The sequence below is a fragment of the Fulmarus glacialis genome, unplaced genomic scaffold (genome assembly GCF_000690835.1).
Source record: "Fulmarus glacialis isolate BGI_N327 unplaced genomic scaffold, ASM69083v1 scaffold5022, whole genome shotgun sequence".
Lineage (NCBI taxonomy): Eukaryota > Metazoa > Chordata > Aves > Procellariiformes > Procellariidae > Fulmarus > Fulmarus glacialis.
The window spans coordinates 2,343-22,414 of record NW_009198292.1 but is presented as its reverse complement, the minus strand read 5'-3'; the positions used below and the strand labels follow the sequence as shown (position 1 = coordinate 22,414).

The following is a 20,072-nucleotide window of genomic DNA, read 5'->3' as shown; positions in this document are numbered from 1 at the left end:
CTTTCCCCCTGCAGCCCATGGAGGTCCATGGTGGAGCAGATATCCACCTGCACCCCATGGAGGACCGCACACTGGAGCAGGTGGATGTGCCCGAAGGAGGCTGTGACCCCGTGGGAAGCCCATGCTGGAGCAGGCTCCTGGCAGGACCTGTGGCCCCATGGGGAGAGGAGCCCACGCTGGAGCACTTTTGCTGGCACGACTTGTGACCCCGTGGGGGACCCATGCTGGAGCAGGCTCCTGGCAGGACCTGTGGCCCCATGGGGAGAGGAGCCCACGCTGGAGCACTTTTGCTGGCACGACTTGTGACCCCGTGGGGGACCCATGCTGGAGCAGTCTGGTCCTGAAGGACTGCACCCCATGGAAGGGACCCACGCTGGAGCAGGGGAAGAGTGTGAGGAGCCCTCCCCCTGAGGAGGAAGAAGCAGCAGAGAAAATGTGAGATGAACTGACCGCAACCCCATTCTCCATCCCCCTGCGCCGCTGGAGGGGAGGAGGTAGAGAATTTGGGAGTGAAGTTGAGCCCAGGAAGAAGGGAGGGGTGGGGGGAAGGTGTTTTAAGATTTAGTTTTCATTTCTCATTACCCTACTCTGATTTGATAGGTAATACATTAAATTAATTTTTCCCCAAGTTGAATCTGTTTTGCCTACGACATAATTGCTGAGTGATCTCCCTGCCCTTATCTTGACCCACGAGCCTTTCGTTATATTTTCTCTCCCCTGTCCAGCTGAGGAGGCGGGTGACAGAGCGGCTTTGGTGGGCACCTGGCATCCAGCCAGGGTCAACCCACCACATCTATGTATCATCAGACTGCTGAAAATATGATAGATTGGTTTGCCATCACTATACCCTTAAGAATCTTATATATTCATTGGGTAATGGGCTTGACACAGTGGACCCACATAAGAGTTGCCCTGGAAGTTAACAAGCAACTGCTGAATGCAGCCTTGTCACAGAGGCTGTTATCAAGGAATGATGTTATCATCCAAAACTGCTTGTGACCGTAGATAAGCTTTAAGGTCAGTGACCGAAAAACAAGGGACAGATCCAGCATCATCAGCCAGGACTCCTAATGGTTTATGATTGCTCGAAGGAAATTGTTGACCAGTACAACATAAGCAATCTTTGCAGGTCTAAACATGAACTGCCAAAGCCAAGCAGGTCCAGAAAGTCCAGATGCTATGAAAGCTGCTTGGAGAAAAACTTCAAAATAGTATTACTTAAAGAAGAAAGTGTTTCACTAGATAAGAACTTCCAAGCACTCAGTGCTAAGATCAGTGTTTTGAACAATGGAAATTTCTTCAAGACTTAGAGAACCCGTCCCCCTACTGACAACTTTCAAGTGTCAGTTCTTTATTAATCTTCACTGAGTTTGATATTCAAGGCTGTCACTGGATGTTCTCCCAAAACATCCAGTACGAAATTAAATAAGAGTGGTTTATGCAGTTCTGAAGACCACCATAGGTCATCTCAGTAGCATGTATTGATACTATGACTTTCTTCTCCAGGGAACACCCTTAGCACTCACTGAGATGAATTTGTCTGAAAAAACTTTGGTTAATCAAGTAGTTTATTACACTACACAAAACTTGATTGAGATTTTGGAAGTGTTATTGTCAAGGCAAAGAATTTTTCTTTTTCTCTTCAAGCCACAGTATAGGGTATAAAAAAATCTTTTGGACCCATCTATCCATGTCTCTAAACTAGTATGCACTAGACTGCAATTTTATGAGTGCTTTAGCTGTCTTGCCTTATACTTACATTGTCACTAACCATCCAGGGAAATAAACCAATTTGTGAATATGAAGCCAAGGAAATAAAGGGACTACCTACAGAAAGCAAAAGGTGGCAACAAAGTTCTACTAAGCTATCAGCCATATAGTTCATGGAGATCTAAAATCTCATTTAAAGCCTCTGGAAACAAAGCTCAAAAAAACTTGTAATATTTTTCATGCCAGGAGGAAAGCTGAAATTTCAAATCAAATTATAAGACCCAGTTTCCGGCTCCCAGAACTGGAGTGTTTTACGGGTGTATGAATTCAGCCTACCGCCACCTCAGATCACTCCATTGCTTCAGGGTCGTCAGGTGTTTCAGAAATTTGTCTGTATAATCAATGCAGCTGGCAGGTACAGTCAGCCTGGGCAGAGCCAATGTCCTGCAGCAAGAGATGCCATCAGCTCAGAAAGAAGTGTTACTGTCCAGGCTGTCAACAGTAAAAGCCCTTAGCTCAGGCAAGGATCTTTCATGTAACACAGAAGCTTTCTGTGAGATCCAGGTTTAGCGTAGAAGAAATTCTATAGTCAGGCTGGAGGCAAACACCACATCTCTCCCCTTGCCAATCTCTTCTTGGCTTTGTGTACTGACTACTCCTTATGAACTAATTTGGCCAAAACTTGTCCCGCGTCATCCAACGAGCTATTAGCATCTTCTGGGAAAGGATGAATTTCCAGGGGAGCTCATTAGGATATGTATTATGCTTATGGGAAAAGATTAGGAAAGTGTGAAATACGTGAAGGAGTGTGCCAAGCCAGCCTACAAATTATAGCATGATGGACAAACTCGATATGAGCCTGCAGAATAAGATGGCAGCATTTCAGACTGCATATGAAGATGAACATGAAGCAAAAAAAATACAATAAACCTTTTCAATGGTGGTCTGGTGCAATAAAGACACAGAATATTATATTCAGCTTTGCCTTCATTAGTCAAACCAGATGGAATTCACAGAAAAGCCATAAATGATTAAGAAGCTGAGAAATGGATTTGTAACAGGAAAAAATGGTTATATCTGCCTAGCTTGGGTAACTACAGCCAAAGTGGATGTAAGGAAAATGTGGCAACCATCCATGTATTTTGGAGGGTGGGAGAAATAACTCTTACTGGATAAACAAGCATCAACTAGAAACAGAGTTCAATTTCAGAAAAGGAAATGACATACTAACATTTCAGGAAATACTTCCAAACAGCAGTTCTTCCACTGTCAGCCTTCAGAATAAGCTTAGGTTGGAGAAGCTGAAATCTTCACATCTAGGGAGTTACACAGCTGAACAGGGTAAAGCACAGTGAATAGGGAACTGCCTGCTGTTGCTGGAAAACAGTGGGGAAAAACAAACCAGAGAAGCTTCCACTTTTTACCTAGACCGTTGCTCAAGCTTAAGCCAAGAGGGGCTAGATACTGATCACACTCATCTGGGATTTGTTTGTATTATGATGACCCTTTTCTATTCTGCATTGCACTTCTTGCCATCTCGGCTGGGTTCAAAGTATTTATTAATACCAGTGCTTTATTCAATAGAAGTAACATGAAATACAAGTAGTTGTGCAGATAAAGTAATTATATATAGGTGATAGGTGTTGAAAGAAGCATAAAACAGTGTTTTGGTCTTCTCTTCATAAGCATGGTTTTAGAGCCTGTGATTCCCATATGGCTTCTGTTTGTAAATGCTACAGCAATTATTGACAGATGTCAGAGAACTTCACAATTTTATATCCCTAAAGTAGTTTTCTGTTCAATTATCAGTTATGATGATATTTCTTAGCATTTCAATAGGATTAAGAGATATCCAAACTGCTTATGTTTTTACCCTCTTTTATATTTTCAAGTACCACCAGAATGACCGCTCTATGTGTATATAAACTGAAGAAAACATAGCTATATTTCTATTTGCATTTTTTTTAACCTTGAAATGAACAGTTAGGTATGTTAACTTCCCATAACACAACTTTCAGATGGTGAGAAACATTGCCAATTAAGAACTCCTGGAAATGTCAGGACCCTTAAATAGAGCAGCTACGTAAATACATGCAAACAGAAATGTCATAATAGATTTAAGATCACTTTTGAATTCTGACATCATTTTAAGATGTTCTTTCTTTTTCTTCTTTAGTCTTGCTCCATCTTCCTCTCCTTCCAAATCTAATTGGAATTACATTAGGGGAAATTAACCCAGTGAGTATATAGTTTCATTTATTAGCATGAAACAAAATGTAGGTTAGTATAACCATATAGATGCTCAGCCTTTAGAAAATCCAGCACCAGAGCCATGACTTGTAATAAATACCAGTCTTGCAATTCTTATACAAGAAGCTTAAAGCACTTTATAATAGGGAACAAGTATTGCTTTTCTCATTTTACAACTGAGAAGATCAAAGTGCCTTCTCCAAGATGAGACAAGGAACAGAGCCTGGGGCCATCTCAATTCCAACCATATGTTATTGTTTGAATTGTATTTCATGCAGCAGTAGCAATGTTGGTGCCAAGTGCTTTTGAGCTGGGTGTGATTTGCAGGATTAAGGCCATGAACATAAGCCTACAGCATACTCTTTGGCCGGAGGAAAGAAGGGAGAAGAGCGAGCATTCAATGAAAGCAGCAAGTAAGTTCATCTCCACCATCAAAATACATTTCAGCTTATACATCTAGATCAAATGGGAAAAAATAATCTTTGTGGTTAAAAATACAGTGTAAAATTTTAAAAAAGAAGTATGGAAAACAGGTTTAGGACACCGTCTGTGGATGGTTACCTTAAAATCTATTTTCACGCATCTGTGAGAAAAATCCTTCGTAACATTACTGTTCAGTATTCTTTTCCTTTCTGCCTTTGTTCTCCTTCTTCTTTACTAACAGCTGCCATCTACTTATGGCATTAATATTGTGGAATTTACTTCATCTTTTTCCACTTTCTTCCCTCAAATTGCTGAGATTTTAGGTGTCAGCCATATGGCGACCAGCTCCTCACTCAAAATTCTCCTATTTTATCTTCTACCTGATGTGACTGTTTAGACTGTGGAAGAGGAATGGAAAATTACAGTGCCTTGAGAACAGTGTATGATTTAAAACAAACATTTTGTCATGCCAAGGAAATAATGAACATCAATAGCAATCACTAAAACAAGATTGAGAGCTGATATTACACATCATAAATATCACATCCACATCAAGATCTTTCTTGAATTAATAAGAAAGAGACCAGGGCAAATCTCAAAAAAAGGAAAAGTCCAAAAGCCTATGTTAGACATGTTAGCGCTAATGGTACTTGTTGGACATTAATCGTGAACATAATTGCTGATATCAATTTCATGCCGTTATGTGTGCTCAGCTTCTGACCTGAAGCTTGGGGGCCATGGAAATGTATGAGAAGAGTCCAAGAAGAATTGAGTGCCGCTATATTTGTTTTTATCCCAAACAGAAACAATTTCAGGCAAATAGAGGCTTCTTTTTAGTCACATTTATATCTTAAAGGGACCTAAAATGGATGCCGTAGCCCATTTACAGAAAAATGATGTGCTAAGGACTGAGCTTGCATCAGAACAGAATGTGACAAAGAAATTACGAAAGCATGCCCAAAGTCAAGCTAAGTTGTGGAGAACAATGGGGTGTTTTCCTCCCTTCCCCATACTAATGTGAGATGCAGGCAGTGGCCTGTTACTGTTATTGTCATTATTTTTTAAGAGGTAATAGTGAATATTTGCAGGGCTACCGAGCACTTGGTTGTTACTGAACCCACTGCCAGAACAGCGAAACGAAGCAAGCATGCGGGTACTCCTCTAAGATGTTCACCCGTGGATAAACAGACGTTATAATGACATGGAACAGGAAAAGTGATATCGGGGAGTAATTTCACCCCCAGGAATTCAGGATTTTTATTTTATTGGCATTCATCTGCTTCCACTCATCCAACTAAGCTCACTGATAAACTAACCCCTTTACATCAGATGGCTGTAGTGTCTCAGACTGGTGGGTGTTTAATGCTGGAGAAGCAGTGGAATCTGAAAAAAATCAAGCCTTAGAAAATGCAATAACGCTTCCCATAACTTTGCTGGCTCCAGGATCAGGCAGAGGCAGTGCATCATTCTGCTTTGCCTAACATGACTGTTTTAAGTTTGGCTGTGGAAAAAATGAACAGGGTAACAATTTTAATGTGCAGGCGAGTTTTACCTTTGCATCCTAGCCTTTCAAAGAAATAGACCCTTTGACTTTGGCCATGTAGTGCATGTCCAGATTGCCCAGCCTGATTTTGAACTGCTAGAAACTAGCCAGGGCCATTGGTGTATCTGTGCACCAACACCTCACTCTGAACCACATCACCTCTCTAGCTACAACAGTTTCTACCAAACGCTGCCACTGCAGACCACAAGCACTACAGCAATAGACCCTCAGTGCAGTTCACCACTCTGCTGTTCCAGTTTGGGCTGGCTATAACTCCCATTATACATCTAGAGGCGTTTCAGTATTCAGATTATAATCTTCAAGCTCAGACTTGCCTTCCTTGCACAATTAGCATGGAAAAAAATGTTTCAGAATTGTTTCTGGCCATTTCTCACACAATTGATGTCAGCAACCTGCTTTCAGAGTGTTCTCGGAAAGCATTATCGTGTAAGCATGCTGCAAGCATGGTCAGCAATAGGATGTTGAACAGTGAGAGCCAATTTCACTTTGATGAAGACTATCCTATTCTGACTTCTGAGCATGTTTGGACATGTTGTATAGCATTATCATTTGCATGGGGGACAATACTTAGCAAGAATACAAAACAATAGGCATTGTTAACATTTATTCTGGATAAAACAGCTTTCCTGCTGTCTACTCATATTTCACTTTCCACACTAAACACTGCTTATCTCACATAATAGTCATTGCATTGAACTCTGCCTCTAGCAAATGTAGAACAAAGCCTATCTGGCACAGCGATGTTTTGTACCAAACAAAACCCTTAATTTTTTTTTAGTTAGCATTTTTAGGGATATGGTGAAAAAATGGTATTTGTACTCATTGAGCTAACAATTTTCTCAGGAGATGCTGTTTCACCCTCACTTACTCAGGAGCTCTCTATTAGTCTCCTCCTCTACTGCAGACGATTGAGCAGTTTCGGCAGTCTATGCGGACTTCTTCTTCAGCATGAGGGGATGGAACCACTCGTCAAAGTTCGGGTCCTGTTTCCTGTATAGGCAATCCAAAACAATCCAGGAGAAGGGAATGAGGGTGAAGGGAAATAACGTCTTTCCCCACCCCCATAGTCCAGACCGTTTCCATAATGCTTGAGATTCACTGAAAAATGAATGCTATGACTAATGCCGCAAAACACTAAGCTTCCAGCCAAAATACATTTTCATTTCCAATAAAAACACGGGAGTTTTCCATTGAAAACATACATTTTTCAAGCAGTCGTTATCTATTAGAAACCAGTAAAGATTGGTTTTCTGTCTGTTATTGGATTTCTTAGTCCTGGTAAACATAAGCGGCCTAAAAAACCCCTTACTGCTGCTATGGAAAAAAGGTAAGATTGCCTAGGCGGGCATGGTAAGAGGCATTCCAGTTCCATTAAACTAACTCAATTAATTTAATCACAATAAGAATGAGAAGAAAACAATGAAGAAGTTGATGAAACTCTCCTTTTGGCCCTGGAAAGCCCACTTCCTCCATTTCTCAAAATGTAGAAGATGCAGAAGTCGTCTTTATGGTGGCAGCGCTCCATTTCAAGATGGAAATTACATTGCTGCAGTGCAGAATGGCAAAAGCATTTCACAAAAATTTCTGTTGAGTGATTAAAAAAAAGCCAGATGTGTTCCTCTCATATCACGACAGCAGCTTGATTTCCACTTTAAAAGTAATTCAGGACATTTTAAACAACGGTATTAAACATTTTCAAGTCAGCAAGTCTGAATAAGTTGTGATTGAAATTTAACAGGAGCTAAGCAAGAAGCTCTCTGGACCATCAATACTATTTCAATGAATTTCAGACCACTAGGAAAGATTTCAGAGAACTGAGGGAATGGAAGAACTAATACAGTATCAGCTTTTCAGTGCGAGGTAGACTGATCTGAATGAACATAGGCTGGACAGCTGAGAGAAAATAATGGAATAACCCATAATCTTTGATTAATCAAGGACATAGAAAGCAAAAATAACTGAAATTAATGAAGCTTATAAGAAATAGAGCTGGTCAAATAAAACTAACTCCTTATTTTGATGAACTAGAATTAAAAATTGGTTGAGGACAAAGCCAACACGGATATAGTATTTATACTTCTGACGGGCATTTAACAGTGTGTTAACAGTCCTGCCACAGGACACAGACTGAAGCCAGAATTATACAAAATTAACTGGATGGTGTGAAATGCATTACAACTACGGTTTCTGAATGGTATACAGAGATCTATTAAACACTATCTTCTACTCTTATTTTGAAAATGGTACAAAATTGGGTTTTGACTGTAACATTATTTAATATTATTTTTAATAATTGGAATACAACATAAAAATACCTTTAAAATCTGCAGGTGAAAAAGTTTTGAAGGAGAGAAGCAGAGGTAACTAATGAATGCAATTGGTCACTTATTAAAAACAGTTTGTTTTGCTTTCTGGCTGCAAACTGCATTCAAAGGAGTGGGGAAACATACTTAAAGGACAGGCATTCACCAACCACAGAAGCAACAGGTCCAAGGATGATTTAGACTTCCAATTTGATGTCACGGCCAAGGCTGCTATAAAAATGAGGCAGAGTAGCAGTAGGGAGGGTTGATATTGTCCAACTCTTTTAGCAATTCTGTTTTGCTAAAAATGTTAGTGTTCCAATTAAAAATGCATTTAAATAATTTTAAAGGATCCAAAGAAGAGCGCCACAGGTGAATAAAGTATTCAAAAGATTTGAGAGCTTAATCAGTCACTTTAAAAAAGAAAGCTGAAGAATGACGACTTGTTCAGTTTGTAAATGCCTACAGTGAAAACAGCAATGTCACAGCATGCACTTCAGTTTAGCAGACAAAAGGCGAAAGATCTGACAGCTGGATACTGAAAAAGACGACAAATTCAGGCTCAATCTAAGAGGCACATTTTTAACAGGAAGTAATTACGTTTTGAACAATTTGGGTGGATTCTTCATCACTAGGAGCTTTCAAATCAAAGCAGGATGCTTCCTCTAAAAACACGCTTTCGTTCAAACAAGAGTTTGAAGTCTTGGAAACTGTGCTCTATGAGAGAGCAGACGGAACACATGGCGTTTCCTTCTGCCTTCTGAATCAGATTACACGGGAACAGTTAAGCTTGTCTCATGGGCATACCTCAAAGGAGGTACAGATTTAAAAGGGGAAGAGAAGTTTCATGCTTTTTGGACACTCTGGACCATGCACTACAGTTGGGGGCTATATGGCTGCATTACGCAGCAGCCTGAAAGGAAGCATCACCTAGACACAGCAAGAGTGTAAAATTGTGCTGGTAGGGACTCCGCATTTCTGTCCCAGGAATTACAAGAACGAAAGCAGTTAACAGCAAGCTATGTTCAACCTAGCGGATGCCAGAAATTTTGCATGCCAAGAGATTCCTCAGCCAAGCCTGTTGGGGGTACTGCTCCTTTCAGACTGTTTGTGTGTCATGAGAAAGAAAAACAAGACAGATGTACTGCACGTGAAAGAAGCAATTCACCTTTTTGGCCTCAGTGAAATAAAGTGAACAGGCCTGACACTGACATCCTGCAGATAGACTTCACCACGTACAGAAAAAGCTAGCCAGAAGAGATACAGAGACCTAAAAATTTCCTGCTTGAATTGTACCCACACCTTTTACGAACACAAAATTTGCAAACACTGAGTTTCCAGCCTCAGGGAATAAAATTACCTCGATGGCACTCCTTTTTGGATGTAAAGTAATGAGGTTGAAGTTACTGCCTTGTCTGGTGCCAAGTAGAAACTTTAACCAGAATTTCTTGTACCTTATAACAGGATCTCATGCCACAAGGCTGCTGAATGTTCTGGGAATGACTGCCTAGTTCTCACTGTAAAGAGTAATCTTTGAACAAAGAAAAGACCATGTAAAGATGGTCACGTTTTGAACAATGTGTTTTACTGAAAAGCTGGTATACAAATTTAGTTGAAGAATGTTCTTCAAGACAGAGAGTAAAAATTTCACTCAAGTAATTCTTTCAGTAGCCAAGATCCTCACTTCATAATTTAGAACTTCTGCATACCCGGCTGACAGGATTAAGATACAGTGTGGGAGTTCACCCTGCACAGACGGTGAGCATAATGTACAGTCATCACATGGAGGTAACAGTTCAGAGATGGAAAAATCCTTCCAGGTTGTTCATAACAGATCTATGGCAATGGTCACCCACAACAATGTATTTTTAGTGTTCTGTACAGCTCACTTTTACTCATGCTCCTCCCAGAGACCCTTTAATTCATACATACTGTTAAAGCTCACATGACTCTCTTCAGAGAGATACATCATAGTATCACTTTTGGATCTGCACTTTCCCACATGGGCAACATGCTGTTATGGAGCTGCATGTAAAGCATGCCTTGGAACCAAAGACTCTGCAGTTCAACAGCATTAAAATAACCCACAAACTTTTCAAGTATATACTTTATTTCATTCATATTTCACAGTCTGTTTCTATAAAGTTTTAGCAAAAAGGTCATGTTCTATAACAGAGTTCTTAGGCTACTGTATTCAGAGCTGGCAATGGACTTCGAAAGTACAGAAAATGTTTACATTCCAACTAGAGCAGTAGAATTTCAAAAATACATAGTAGAAATAATCAAAAATACCAACATTTATTAAAACATAATAGAAAACCAGCAGTCTGTCTGACCCATCAAGCTACGCCGCCTGCTAGTTGTCAGCAGCAACTGAAGCCCCAGCAGGCCATCTGATTGACTTTTTAGACTGGGACAGCTGTCTTCAGCTAACTTGTTAATGCAAAGTCTTGCTGCTTCAAAGGTCAAAAAATCTGTAAGTTCATTGCTTATAGGTTTCCAATCAGAGAGGCTAATGTTTCTGCTCAAATCTACTGGACCACTTCCAGATCCTGCCCAGAATCAGGACCTCTTCTGGTCCTGCTGTAGTCAACTCATTTTCTCAACACAGTTCCAAGCTAACCTATTTCATTAAATTGCAGCCAAGAAAGAAAAGCCCTTATTGTTTAAAGGTTTACAGGGCTTCTAGGAATAAAGGCAGCTAAGAGAAACGGAACAGAATGGTACTTGATGACGTGTCTATCACTAGGGGCCTTCAACATCCTTTTTTTATAGACGTTGCGTCAAGATTTGCAGTTATCTAGGGATATGTTTCCTAAGGGGCCCCAGATTTACATATAATAGTTTCAGAGCGGATTCTTCTAGTTCAGCAATACTATTTAAGTCTGGACTGATGCCCAGTAGGAGATTTCTAACCAGCTGCTGGACTTTATTCACAGATTTATTGAATATATATTTATACAAATTATACCAGCTGAAAGGCCCATCAGCTATAAGCACACCCACTTCAGCCCATCCTCAGTGCTGTCAGGGGAAAAAATAGATGTGGTACTGTGTGGACTATGAGAGATTTCTACCAGCAAGAGTCTCTCTATGTCAGAGGGCATGACCCTGCAAGGCCAATTTTTCCTTCCTTTTACTCTATCAGAGCAGTGGAAATAGGATGGAGAAGAGGTCACTGGTAGACTCACCTTTTCTTGTCTCAAAGAGCTAGGATTGGACTACTTTTTTTCTGACTTCCTTTCATCTCTAGGTAGCCTGAGTCCATCATCTTGTTTTCTAGGACAACCACTTCCTAAAAATATATATATTCTGAACTTCAAATTCCCCTCTCTATTTGATGGGTAGAATAAGAATTTTAGGAAAAGTAGGAAAGATACCCTATGCATTTTCTCACACCTCACCTCTAGTCCTATTAAAGGTATCAGATCAATGGAACTGCCTCTGACTGCCTCCTCTCCTTCCTGTAAGAAGCTCAGAAGAAACAAGCTTATCTTTTGGGATTCTTTCACAAATGGCCTAAGGTGCCATCACATCTGTCCTGCCCAATGTCACTCGGTGCAGATATCACAACTGATTCCAAAAGAGCTAGACCGGTTATGTCCTACATTATTACACTGTACTATGCTGGCTTCCTGCCTTCTGGGTTTGCTGGCTGAGTTTCGATATTCCTGTGCTGCGAGTTATCAGACATCCTAGTATGCACAATTATAGCAGGTATATTTAAAAAAATACATGACAGAACATAGTCTATGAACACTTTTCTTTTAATCAATTCCCATGAACTGCACTAGTCTTCAGCAGGTGGGCAGGATACCATGAAAGGCATGGCTATTAGTTTGCTACAGCTCCACTAGGGTGAATCCTGCCATGAAATTTCTTTCTAGGCCTATGGCTAGTACAAATATGACTCACATTTCTCCTCTTTGTGAGGCATGTACGGCATTTCTTTTCATCAGTCTAAAAAGGGGGAAACTCCTTACAAAAGGGAAGCCCCTTACAATTTCTCTAATGCACATATTTGAGGAAGGCTACAAAAGCATTCTGCAGTCTTCTGCAATATTGATTCCCAGAGGCATGAGAAAATGAGATCTAGTCACAAGACATCCATTCTAGTTTCAAGTTTCTTTTTTTATGAATCTGAAACAGATGACAGAAGTGATCAAAGCATCAAAATACCCAGTCACCTAGACTGCACAGTTTTTTGAAAACAGTGTCATGCAGAAAAGAACATACCATAAACAATCCAGATTCCTTAACATTATTAGACAAAGCCATTCTTAGTTCTCTACACAGACTGCCTCTGAAAAAAACCCTTCAGATTGGAAGGAGTGACATAGTTAAGTGTCTAGATAAACTGAAATGAAATAAATATCTGTGGAACAGCTTTTGTAACACGACTACGTGGATCTCTACTAGTAAGGCCTAATATCTTATGCACACAGTGCTGTTAGCTGTATCTCAAGGCAAATAGGCTAGGAATGATATAAATTTATGTGGAGGAAAAATGTTTTGGGGTTTTTTTGTTTGGTTTTTTTTTGGTTTTTTTTTTTTTTTAAGTTCAGATTCAGGTAGATAAAATTTTTAGGGAGATTATCCAAGATGACATCTCTCTCCCTCTCTTTTTTCCCCCCTTCTTCCCCCCCCTTCTCCAGGTACATTCACCTGATTTCTCTAAATAAAAAAGAGAGGGAAGGGGGATGGGGGAGGAACTTGACTTGTTTCACCACAGCCCACTATGCTCCTTTTCCTTTTACCCCTTTTTTTTTTTTTTTTTTTTTTTTTTTTTTTTATACTTAGCAACCTGATTTCACAGAAAAAAAGTTTAGGCTTGTAAACTAAAGATATATGTATCAAATAACATGCAACTAGTCTTGCCAAATTAATCCTGGTGAATGAATATATTCCTTGTACTGTTTTAAAAAAAAGTCACTGGAGTCTTTAATAACAATGTTTAATCTGTTAGCTACCAAGAAAATCCAAAGCCACTTGCCTTGTACACTTGTTAGCCATTAATAAATATGGCTTTGGAACAAACACTTCCAGTGCAAGCCTTGTGATTTTCACTCACTCAGCTGAACAGATCAAAATCAAAAGTATACTCATCAAAACACATCATTTCACTTGGGTCCTAAGACACTCATCACTTTGACCAAAGACTGCAATGAATATAGAAGACTCTCTGCTGCAACAAAGGACAGCTCCAGCCTGAAGATACCACCCCACCAACATAAGTTCTCTCTCCTCACACCAACTCCCTTCATCTACTCGCAGCTGATGATGGCCCAACACTGGGGTCTGTTGTGCTGTTCCATTCTCAGAACTGACTATCTGAAGATAGGAATAGGAAGATGCTTGCTTGCAGAATGCTGCAAATGACTGTCTTTTCACAGCAAGAATGGGAACATGCCAGCAGAGCACATCTGAGCTTCTCGAGTCCAAGGAAGTACACAGAGTTAGCATGGAGTTCAAGGTCACACTGAAGTAGTAAGTACCCACTCTGTCAAGACCCCACCAAGCTATTCCAGTCCCACAACTGGCTCTTAAGACAAGTTGTTAATGGCATGCCACTTCGCAAGTCTTGGACTCAGAAAATGCTCAAGTAAAAGCTTGAGACAGGAAATAGGAGGCACAGAAATAACTTGACCAACAGCTTTTTACTACATGTTGGAATAAGTGGAGTCTTCAAGGTTGCTATCAGCTTTATCAGATCCTGTTAGAGATGCTTCTAGCTCTGCCCACGACTGTGGAGCATTGTTCTTTATTGCCTCTATGAAAAGCTGTGTTTGGTGCTTCAGCCTGTCCAGCTCAGCCTGAGTCACCTGGTTCTGATGAATGAGCTCCTTGGTTTTTAAAGTGATCTCCAGCAATCCTGACCTGCGTAGCACAACAAGTGTATTCTGAAAGCGTCTGCACTTGCTTTGTTGTTGCAAGAGCAGCTCAGGGGTAGTGCAAATCTCTTCTGGTATCAATGGGGGGCTCCACACTGCAGACTGCATCGTAGTCTGTGCTGCACTCTCACTCTCATGAGGGGTGCACTTTGTTGCCTGCAGAGTTCCAAAAGGCAAAAGGGGAGTCAAATCCGGCACTTTCTGAGTGTCACTGGAAACACGATGAAAACCAGGAAGAGCTGACAGTTTTCCACTTGTCACCAGAGTTGAAGAACTTTGCTGGTTAGCATCCTGAGGGGTCTTAAAGCTAACTGGTAGGTGGGCAAAAGGACTAGTAGGCAAGCCCGTGCTCGTCGATACAGGAGAAGTCTCCATCTTGGGTGCTTCTGTGCAGAGTCGTTTATGGCAATTGGTTTCCTGACGTTCTTCTAGATCAAAGGAGTGATCTCTTTTGCAGGGCTGCGGTGCTATTTTGGGATAAGAATTCAGGATGGGCAGATAATTAGTGGAGTCATTTCTCTTTTTCCCAACAGGGTGAGGGTTAATGGGAGGTGGGATTGATGGATGAAGAAACACTAGCTGTGGCTGAGCTGGAATCACTTCAAAGGATGGCTGCACAGTCCAAGATTGGAGCTGTGATGAACTTCCCTGAGAAGCACAAATGGGGAAAAAACAGAAGTCTTACAACAACAGTGTAGAAGAGGATCAAAAAAACTTAAATGAAACAGGTGGACTGTGCCATTTCTCCATATTTGATATACACTGTCCAATTAATACGTTCTGAACAGTTTTCCATCAAACTCATCCTTCTCTTTTTCTGTCAACAGAGCATAGCACTAGAATCAAAGCTGTCATCCATAATCCTTTTACTATGGAACAGCAGATACATTTAAAAACAATTCAATCTGAATTTATACATGGTTTCCTAAATGAGGATTACAGTGCACGCTTATATTGTACAACGCTTATGTAAAAGTTCGACCCAGACTTGGGCTCGAACAACAAGTATATAGAAAAGTTAAAAAATAATTAATCATTGTGGTTATGAAATATTTTTAACAGTCAAAGAAAGACTGCACAGACATTTTAGGAACAATTCAGACTCCCTCTTTGTTGAAAGGCAGAAACTCTAATCTTGTCAATTCTATTCTTATAGCAAGCTTTTGAAATGGTTATTTAAAATATACGACAGCTGTTCAGTAAGTCTTGCAACCTTAAGTACAATACACAGTTTCAATAAATTTAAAACCATGAAGTAGAAAAAAAGATGCTGAATATCAACCAATGCAAGGAAAAAAGCCTGTTGTAAGCCCAGAGCAGTTTAACTTCACACCTCTGGTGAAATGGTGTGCACCGATAAACCTTAAAAGCATTGTATTTCAAGAAAAATGCCCAAGTTTTAGCTCCCTCCCACAAGCCATATTCTACCATATAGGGGAATCCATCAATTTTTAAAAGACATTACCTCTTCCTCCTCCAATACATTACTAATGGATCTTCATGAGATCTCCTGGCCAAAAAGCATGTCTGCTTTTCTCCAAATACATCAAATGGTCTAGCAAGAGATATTATTTCTTTCTGAAGCAAAATCTCACTTCTTAAATATATTTAAGTCATCACCACTACAATTATACTAATATAACATACTGTCAGCTGCTTTTCCAAGGCACAGTCTTTAGCTAGCACAAATACATTTTATTCTTTTTGGTACTATACGAAGTTATCTGAAATCCATCTCCTTTCCACCAGTCTCGTAAGATTTAAACTGGCAAATGCTAACATGCTTTTCTGAAGTCCATTCCCACAGTAAAGGACATGAACTTGTCAAAAGCGGGTATTACCCACTGATTAGGACACTGAGACTTGGAGATCAGATTCAATTACCTACTCTGATACAGAATTTATTTGGTTCAGTGGGCAAGATGCTTATGGAATAGAGGTACAGAACAACATGTTCTGTTACAATGCTAACATGCTTTTCTGAAGTCCATTCCCACAGTAAAGGACATGAACTTGTCAAAAGTGGGTATTACCCACTGATTAGGACACTGAGACTTGGAGATCAGATTCAATTACCTACTCTGATACAGAATTTATTTGGTTCAGTGGGCAAGATGCTTATGGAATAGAGGTACAGAACAACTACCTGTAAAAAATAAATATTACTACCTTATCACAGAAGGATGGACAAACACATTCAAAAGAAAAGTACCTGGAGATGTTAGGAGTGAGGAACCATATAAATACCATGGCTATACATACACAGGACAGAACATGCAGCCTTAAGGAGCAAGGTTTTGGGGTCAGAAGTTGACATTTACTGCACAATTGTACAGTATCTACCACAGCAGAGCCCATTGAGGCCAAAAGAGCTGTGGTAACTGTTTATCTAGTTTTTGGGTTTTTCCTACCTCTGTTACCTACTTTCTTCTCCTTTCCACTCACATTGTGTTCTGCTCTTGTTCTCCTACCCAAAATCTCATTTTTAGCAGAAAAGGACATGTTTATTTTACTAATTCTGCAAAGTGGTTTTGTTTGGTTTTTTTTTTTTTTTTAAATGAAAGCTAACATCCTGCATGTATCAGTGTCACTTGTCTAAAAAGCCTTCCTACTTATTAAGGACTTTTACAAGACTTACAGAAACCTTGACAAAAGCAGTACTGCGTTTCAGAGAATTAATCCCTGCTTGATTTTTTTTTTTTTTTAAGTAACATTATTGTTAGCTGTTTACACTCTGAAATTGGGACAGCAGGTAACCATCACTGTGCAGGATCACAGTCGTTCTAAGACAGAATGATGCTGATTGAAATTGAAACTGGAACAAATAAACAGCAGTAACTTGATGCTGCTTTTTTTTTGGGTCCAGTGAGCCCAACTGAGCACTGTGTTGAAAAGACCATTTTAAAAAGATGTCCAGCGTGACTATCTGAGGTAACTGGGCATAATGGAAGGAGGCAGGCAGAAAGGCACTTCATTATTATTCTGACCTAGACTTGTTGCTTTTGTTTATTGCAGTAAACATTTTTCAATTTAACATTATTGTCCTTAACCATACATAATTAGACTGAGATGTTATGACGCACTGCTCAAGCCAACTGAGTCTGGTAATTTTATCTACCTCCAACTCTTCCTCCCCAAATTCCCTTTTTGCTACACTACCAGTCTTGTGTTTGGTTTTTTTTTGTTTTTTGTTTTTTTTTTTAAACATATATAATAGCTACTTCTCCTAACTGTTTGCAACACAACCTGGAGTTTAACATTAGACTACCACTGCAATCAGTGTTTAATTTTTGAGCTCTGGGCCAAAGGCTATCAACCTTTGGTGAAGCTTGCCTACTCCCTACTACATGAAAACTTCAGCATTTGTTTGAACAGTATTTTGTCCACACATCTAGGAACATGACTATAAAATAAAATTGTTTCTTGTCAAGATAAAGCACAATGCTCAGAGATCAGAACCATCTCCCCCACAAATGCATAATCTGCTAAATATTAACAGAAACCCATACCTGTGTTAGCATTGATACAGAGTATTTGAATTTAATAGGTTTTGCCTGTTGTCATAACAGATTCAGTAGAAAAAGAATCAGGATTTACATTCTTTTTTCCCCTTCTCACTGTATTCTTGGAAGTATTCTAATAAAAAACGCTGAAGAACTTTTGCTCTGCTCAGAAAACATGAGTGAATACAGAGCAAGAGGTCTAATAATATGGCAATACTTTGAACTTGGAGCTCTTATATCTTCTGTTACAATCTAAAAGCTAGGAGTCTCACAGATGTACTGGAGGAACAACACATAACATAGTGGAGGACATAAACAGGGAACGTAATTGTTGCAATGTGAGCCATCACATGCAGTTAAGAGAAACAACTGGTAAAGTACAAGTACCACAGCTAATTTCAGATACGGATTTAATTTTTTCATTTATAACATTCTGGATTAGTGTTTCCCATTGCAAATAAAGCACTTTTAGGACCTAAGAACTAGGAAGCAAAACCTATCATCCTACTTTACTGTCTTTATTGAATGAAAAAGAAAACATCAGCTTTCAAAATGAAAAACACTCACTTTTTTTGTTTTGATCTTTGGTGCCATTTATACAACATTCTTAAAGATCTATTTTTTGGGGATCCCTTTGAGACAACGAGGTTTAGTAGATGTAGCAGAGCTTCTCCATTTCACATTTTTTTCATCTTAATGATTCTAGCTGCCCCTCAAAAGAACAGACTTGTCACAACAGAACTTTTCAAGTTACCTGTTACTTTCTGAGCTGCAACAACTTTGTAAAATCTTACTGAGAAGAAAAATATTTTTTAAAAAAACAATTTAAGAACATGCAATATTTTTCAATATATTATTTCTTCCCTACCTGCTTAACTAACACATTTTTCATTACAACCATAGGAGAAAGTGCAGGAAAAGAGTTGCTTGTGGTCATTGGGCATTGCCAAGGCCCATCCTCTGCGTTCCAACACAATGCATTCAGCACGTCCTCTGAGTCAGTCTGCTCCATAGCACTCAGGCACTCTGAACTTCCATCTGCCAGATGTAAAATTCAGCTGTTAGTTGTTTCACATGCAGCATGCTTGCTACCTCCTTTCAGTTCTACTATTCTGCCTGATTTCAACCAAGCCACAAAGAAGAACCAAGTTTAGTTCTGGAATACCAATAAAATTAGACCTGCTGTGACAGCCATCAAATAGCCTTTAATAAAAGGCTTTATATTTCAGGCCAGTTCTCATGCAGATATCATCTCCCAAAAAATTTATTACTTTCTGTTCTTTTGTATTTAGTCTCCAAGGGACTGTGCACTATCATGAAAACTGCTCTAAAACCTGGTGCAGGAAAGAACTACGGGCTCCAGCATTGCCACAGATGTAGTCTGTGCTGCAGGCGTTTAGTGTCTTGGTATCTTCTGTCTACAAACCCAATAAAGCAGGTATCTCTCACAAAAGCTTTTTTTTTTTTCTTTTAAAGGCAATCTTTGCACAGTTTTGTTGAGTATTAAAATGGTACACCATGTCTACATTTTACTGATGCTGTAATAATTACTCTCTGGTTTATCAGGCTCTACTGACAATCTGGTCAAATCATAAGAGACATTATATGGCATAATCCAACAGTTCATTCATCACTGCAAAGAACAAAAAGTAATTTTGCCATCCCCACTTCTAGACTCTGAAGTCTGAGATTCTTCCATTCATTTCTCTATTAGGCACATTTTGAATTCCCATGCCATTCAAATTCACAGGATGAACTTTGTAACTACATAAAGCTCCACTCCAAAAAAGTTTGATGGTAGGATGATTGCAGATGCAACCTGCCTTGCATACAAAGGCCCTCCCAGGTAATGAGACACAAACTGTAAGGGGCTAGAGTCAGATTTGTCAAACATCACCAATAAAAGCAAAGTCTGAGCAAGATAACACAAAAAAAAGGTAATGAAAGGTAATGCAGTGGTTTTCTAAACCTGAATATCCAGAGTCCTTGTCAGATTCAGCTGCCGCCATGCTGAAGTGATGGTTCAAGCTCTTCATTTCCATCACTTTGCCCAATAGTTCCTTGAGGGTCTCAATAGATGACTATTTTGTCTCCATGCTTCCATAGCGCCACAGGCAGTTTTTAACACCTTTTCCATTGAGGAACTACAAAAATAGTTAAGAACAAAAGGGGACTTTCTCTGAATCTAAAGAAAGTTCCATCAGTATAAGACAACAAAGAAGGCCATGTTTGTCCTTACGGAAATCTAGTCATCAAAGGTTTGCTGCATCTGTTAAGCAATCTGTAGAATTCTATTAAACTCCCAGCTTCACATTTGCTATGTTTATCACACATTTAGGTTAGCAAAATAAAGCCTAATATAAAGCCACGGTTTATTCCCTGCAAAACTCTAAAGTATGCACGTTTAATAACGCATTACAGAGTAGAA

General features: G+C 39.6%; 1 protein-coding gene across 1 annotated transcript; it reads right to left on the bottom strand.

The window, feature by feature from the left end:
- Positions 1–13,910: 13,910 nt before the first annotated feature.
- CIPC (CLOCK-interacting pacemaker) lies at positions 13,911–19,790 on the bottom strand. The gene is made up of 3 exons (XM_009572830.1): positions 19,614–19,790; positions 18,513–18,682; positions 13,911–14,789 (listed from the first exon to the last, which is right to left on the bottom strand). The coding sequence occupies exons 1-3, from the start codon at positions 19,684–19,686 to the stop codon at positions 13,911–13,913; spliced, it is 1,122 nt and encodes a 373-aa protein (XP_009571125.1). The 5' UTR covers positions 19,687–19,790.
- Positions 19,791–20,072: the final 282 nt, after the last annotated feature.

What these genes read in the sequence shown, in the direction of transcription:
- CIPC (XM_009572830.1), bottom strand. Translation starts at nt 19,686, where the DNA reads ATGGAAATGAAGAGCTTGAACCATCACTTCAGCATGGCGGCAGCTGAA. An exon ending in CAAGGACTCTGGATATTCAG is followed by an intron (nt 18,683 to 19,613) that starts GTTTAGAAAACC and finishes TACATCTGGCAG; the next exon opens with ATGGAAGTTCAGAGTGCCTG. An exon ending in AAAATGTGTTAGTTAAGCAG is followed by an intron (nt 14,790 to 18,512) that starts GTAGGGAAGAAA and finishes TGTGCTTCTCAG; the next exon opens with GGAAGTTCATCACAGCTCCA.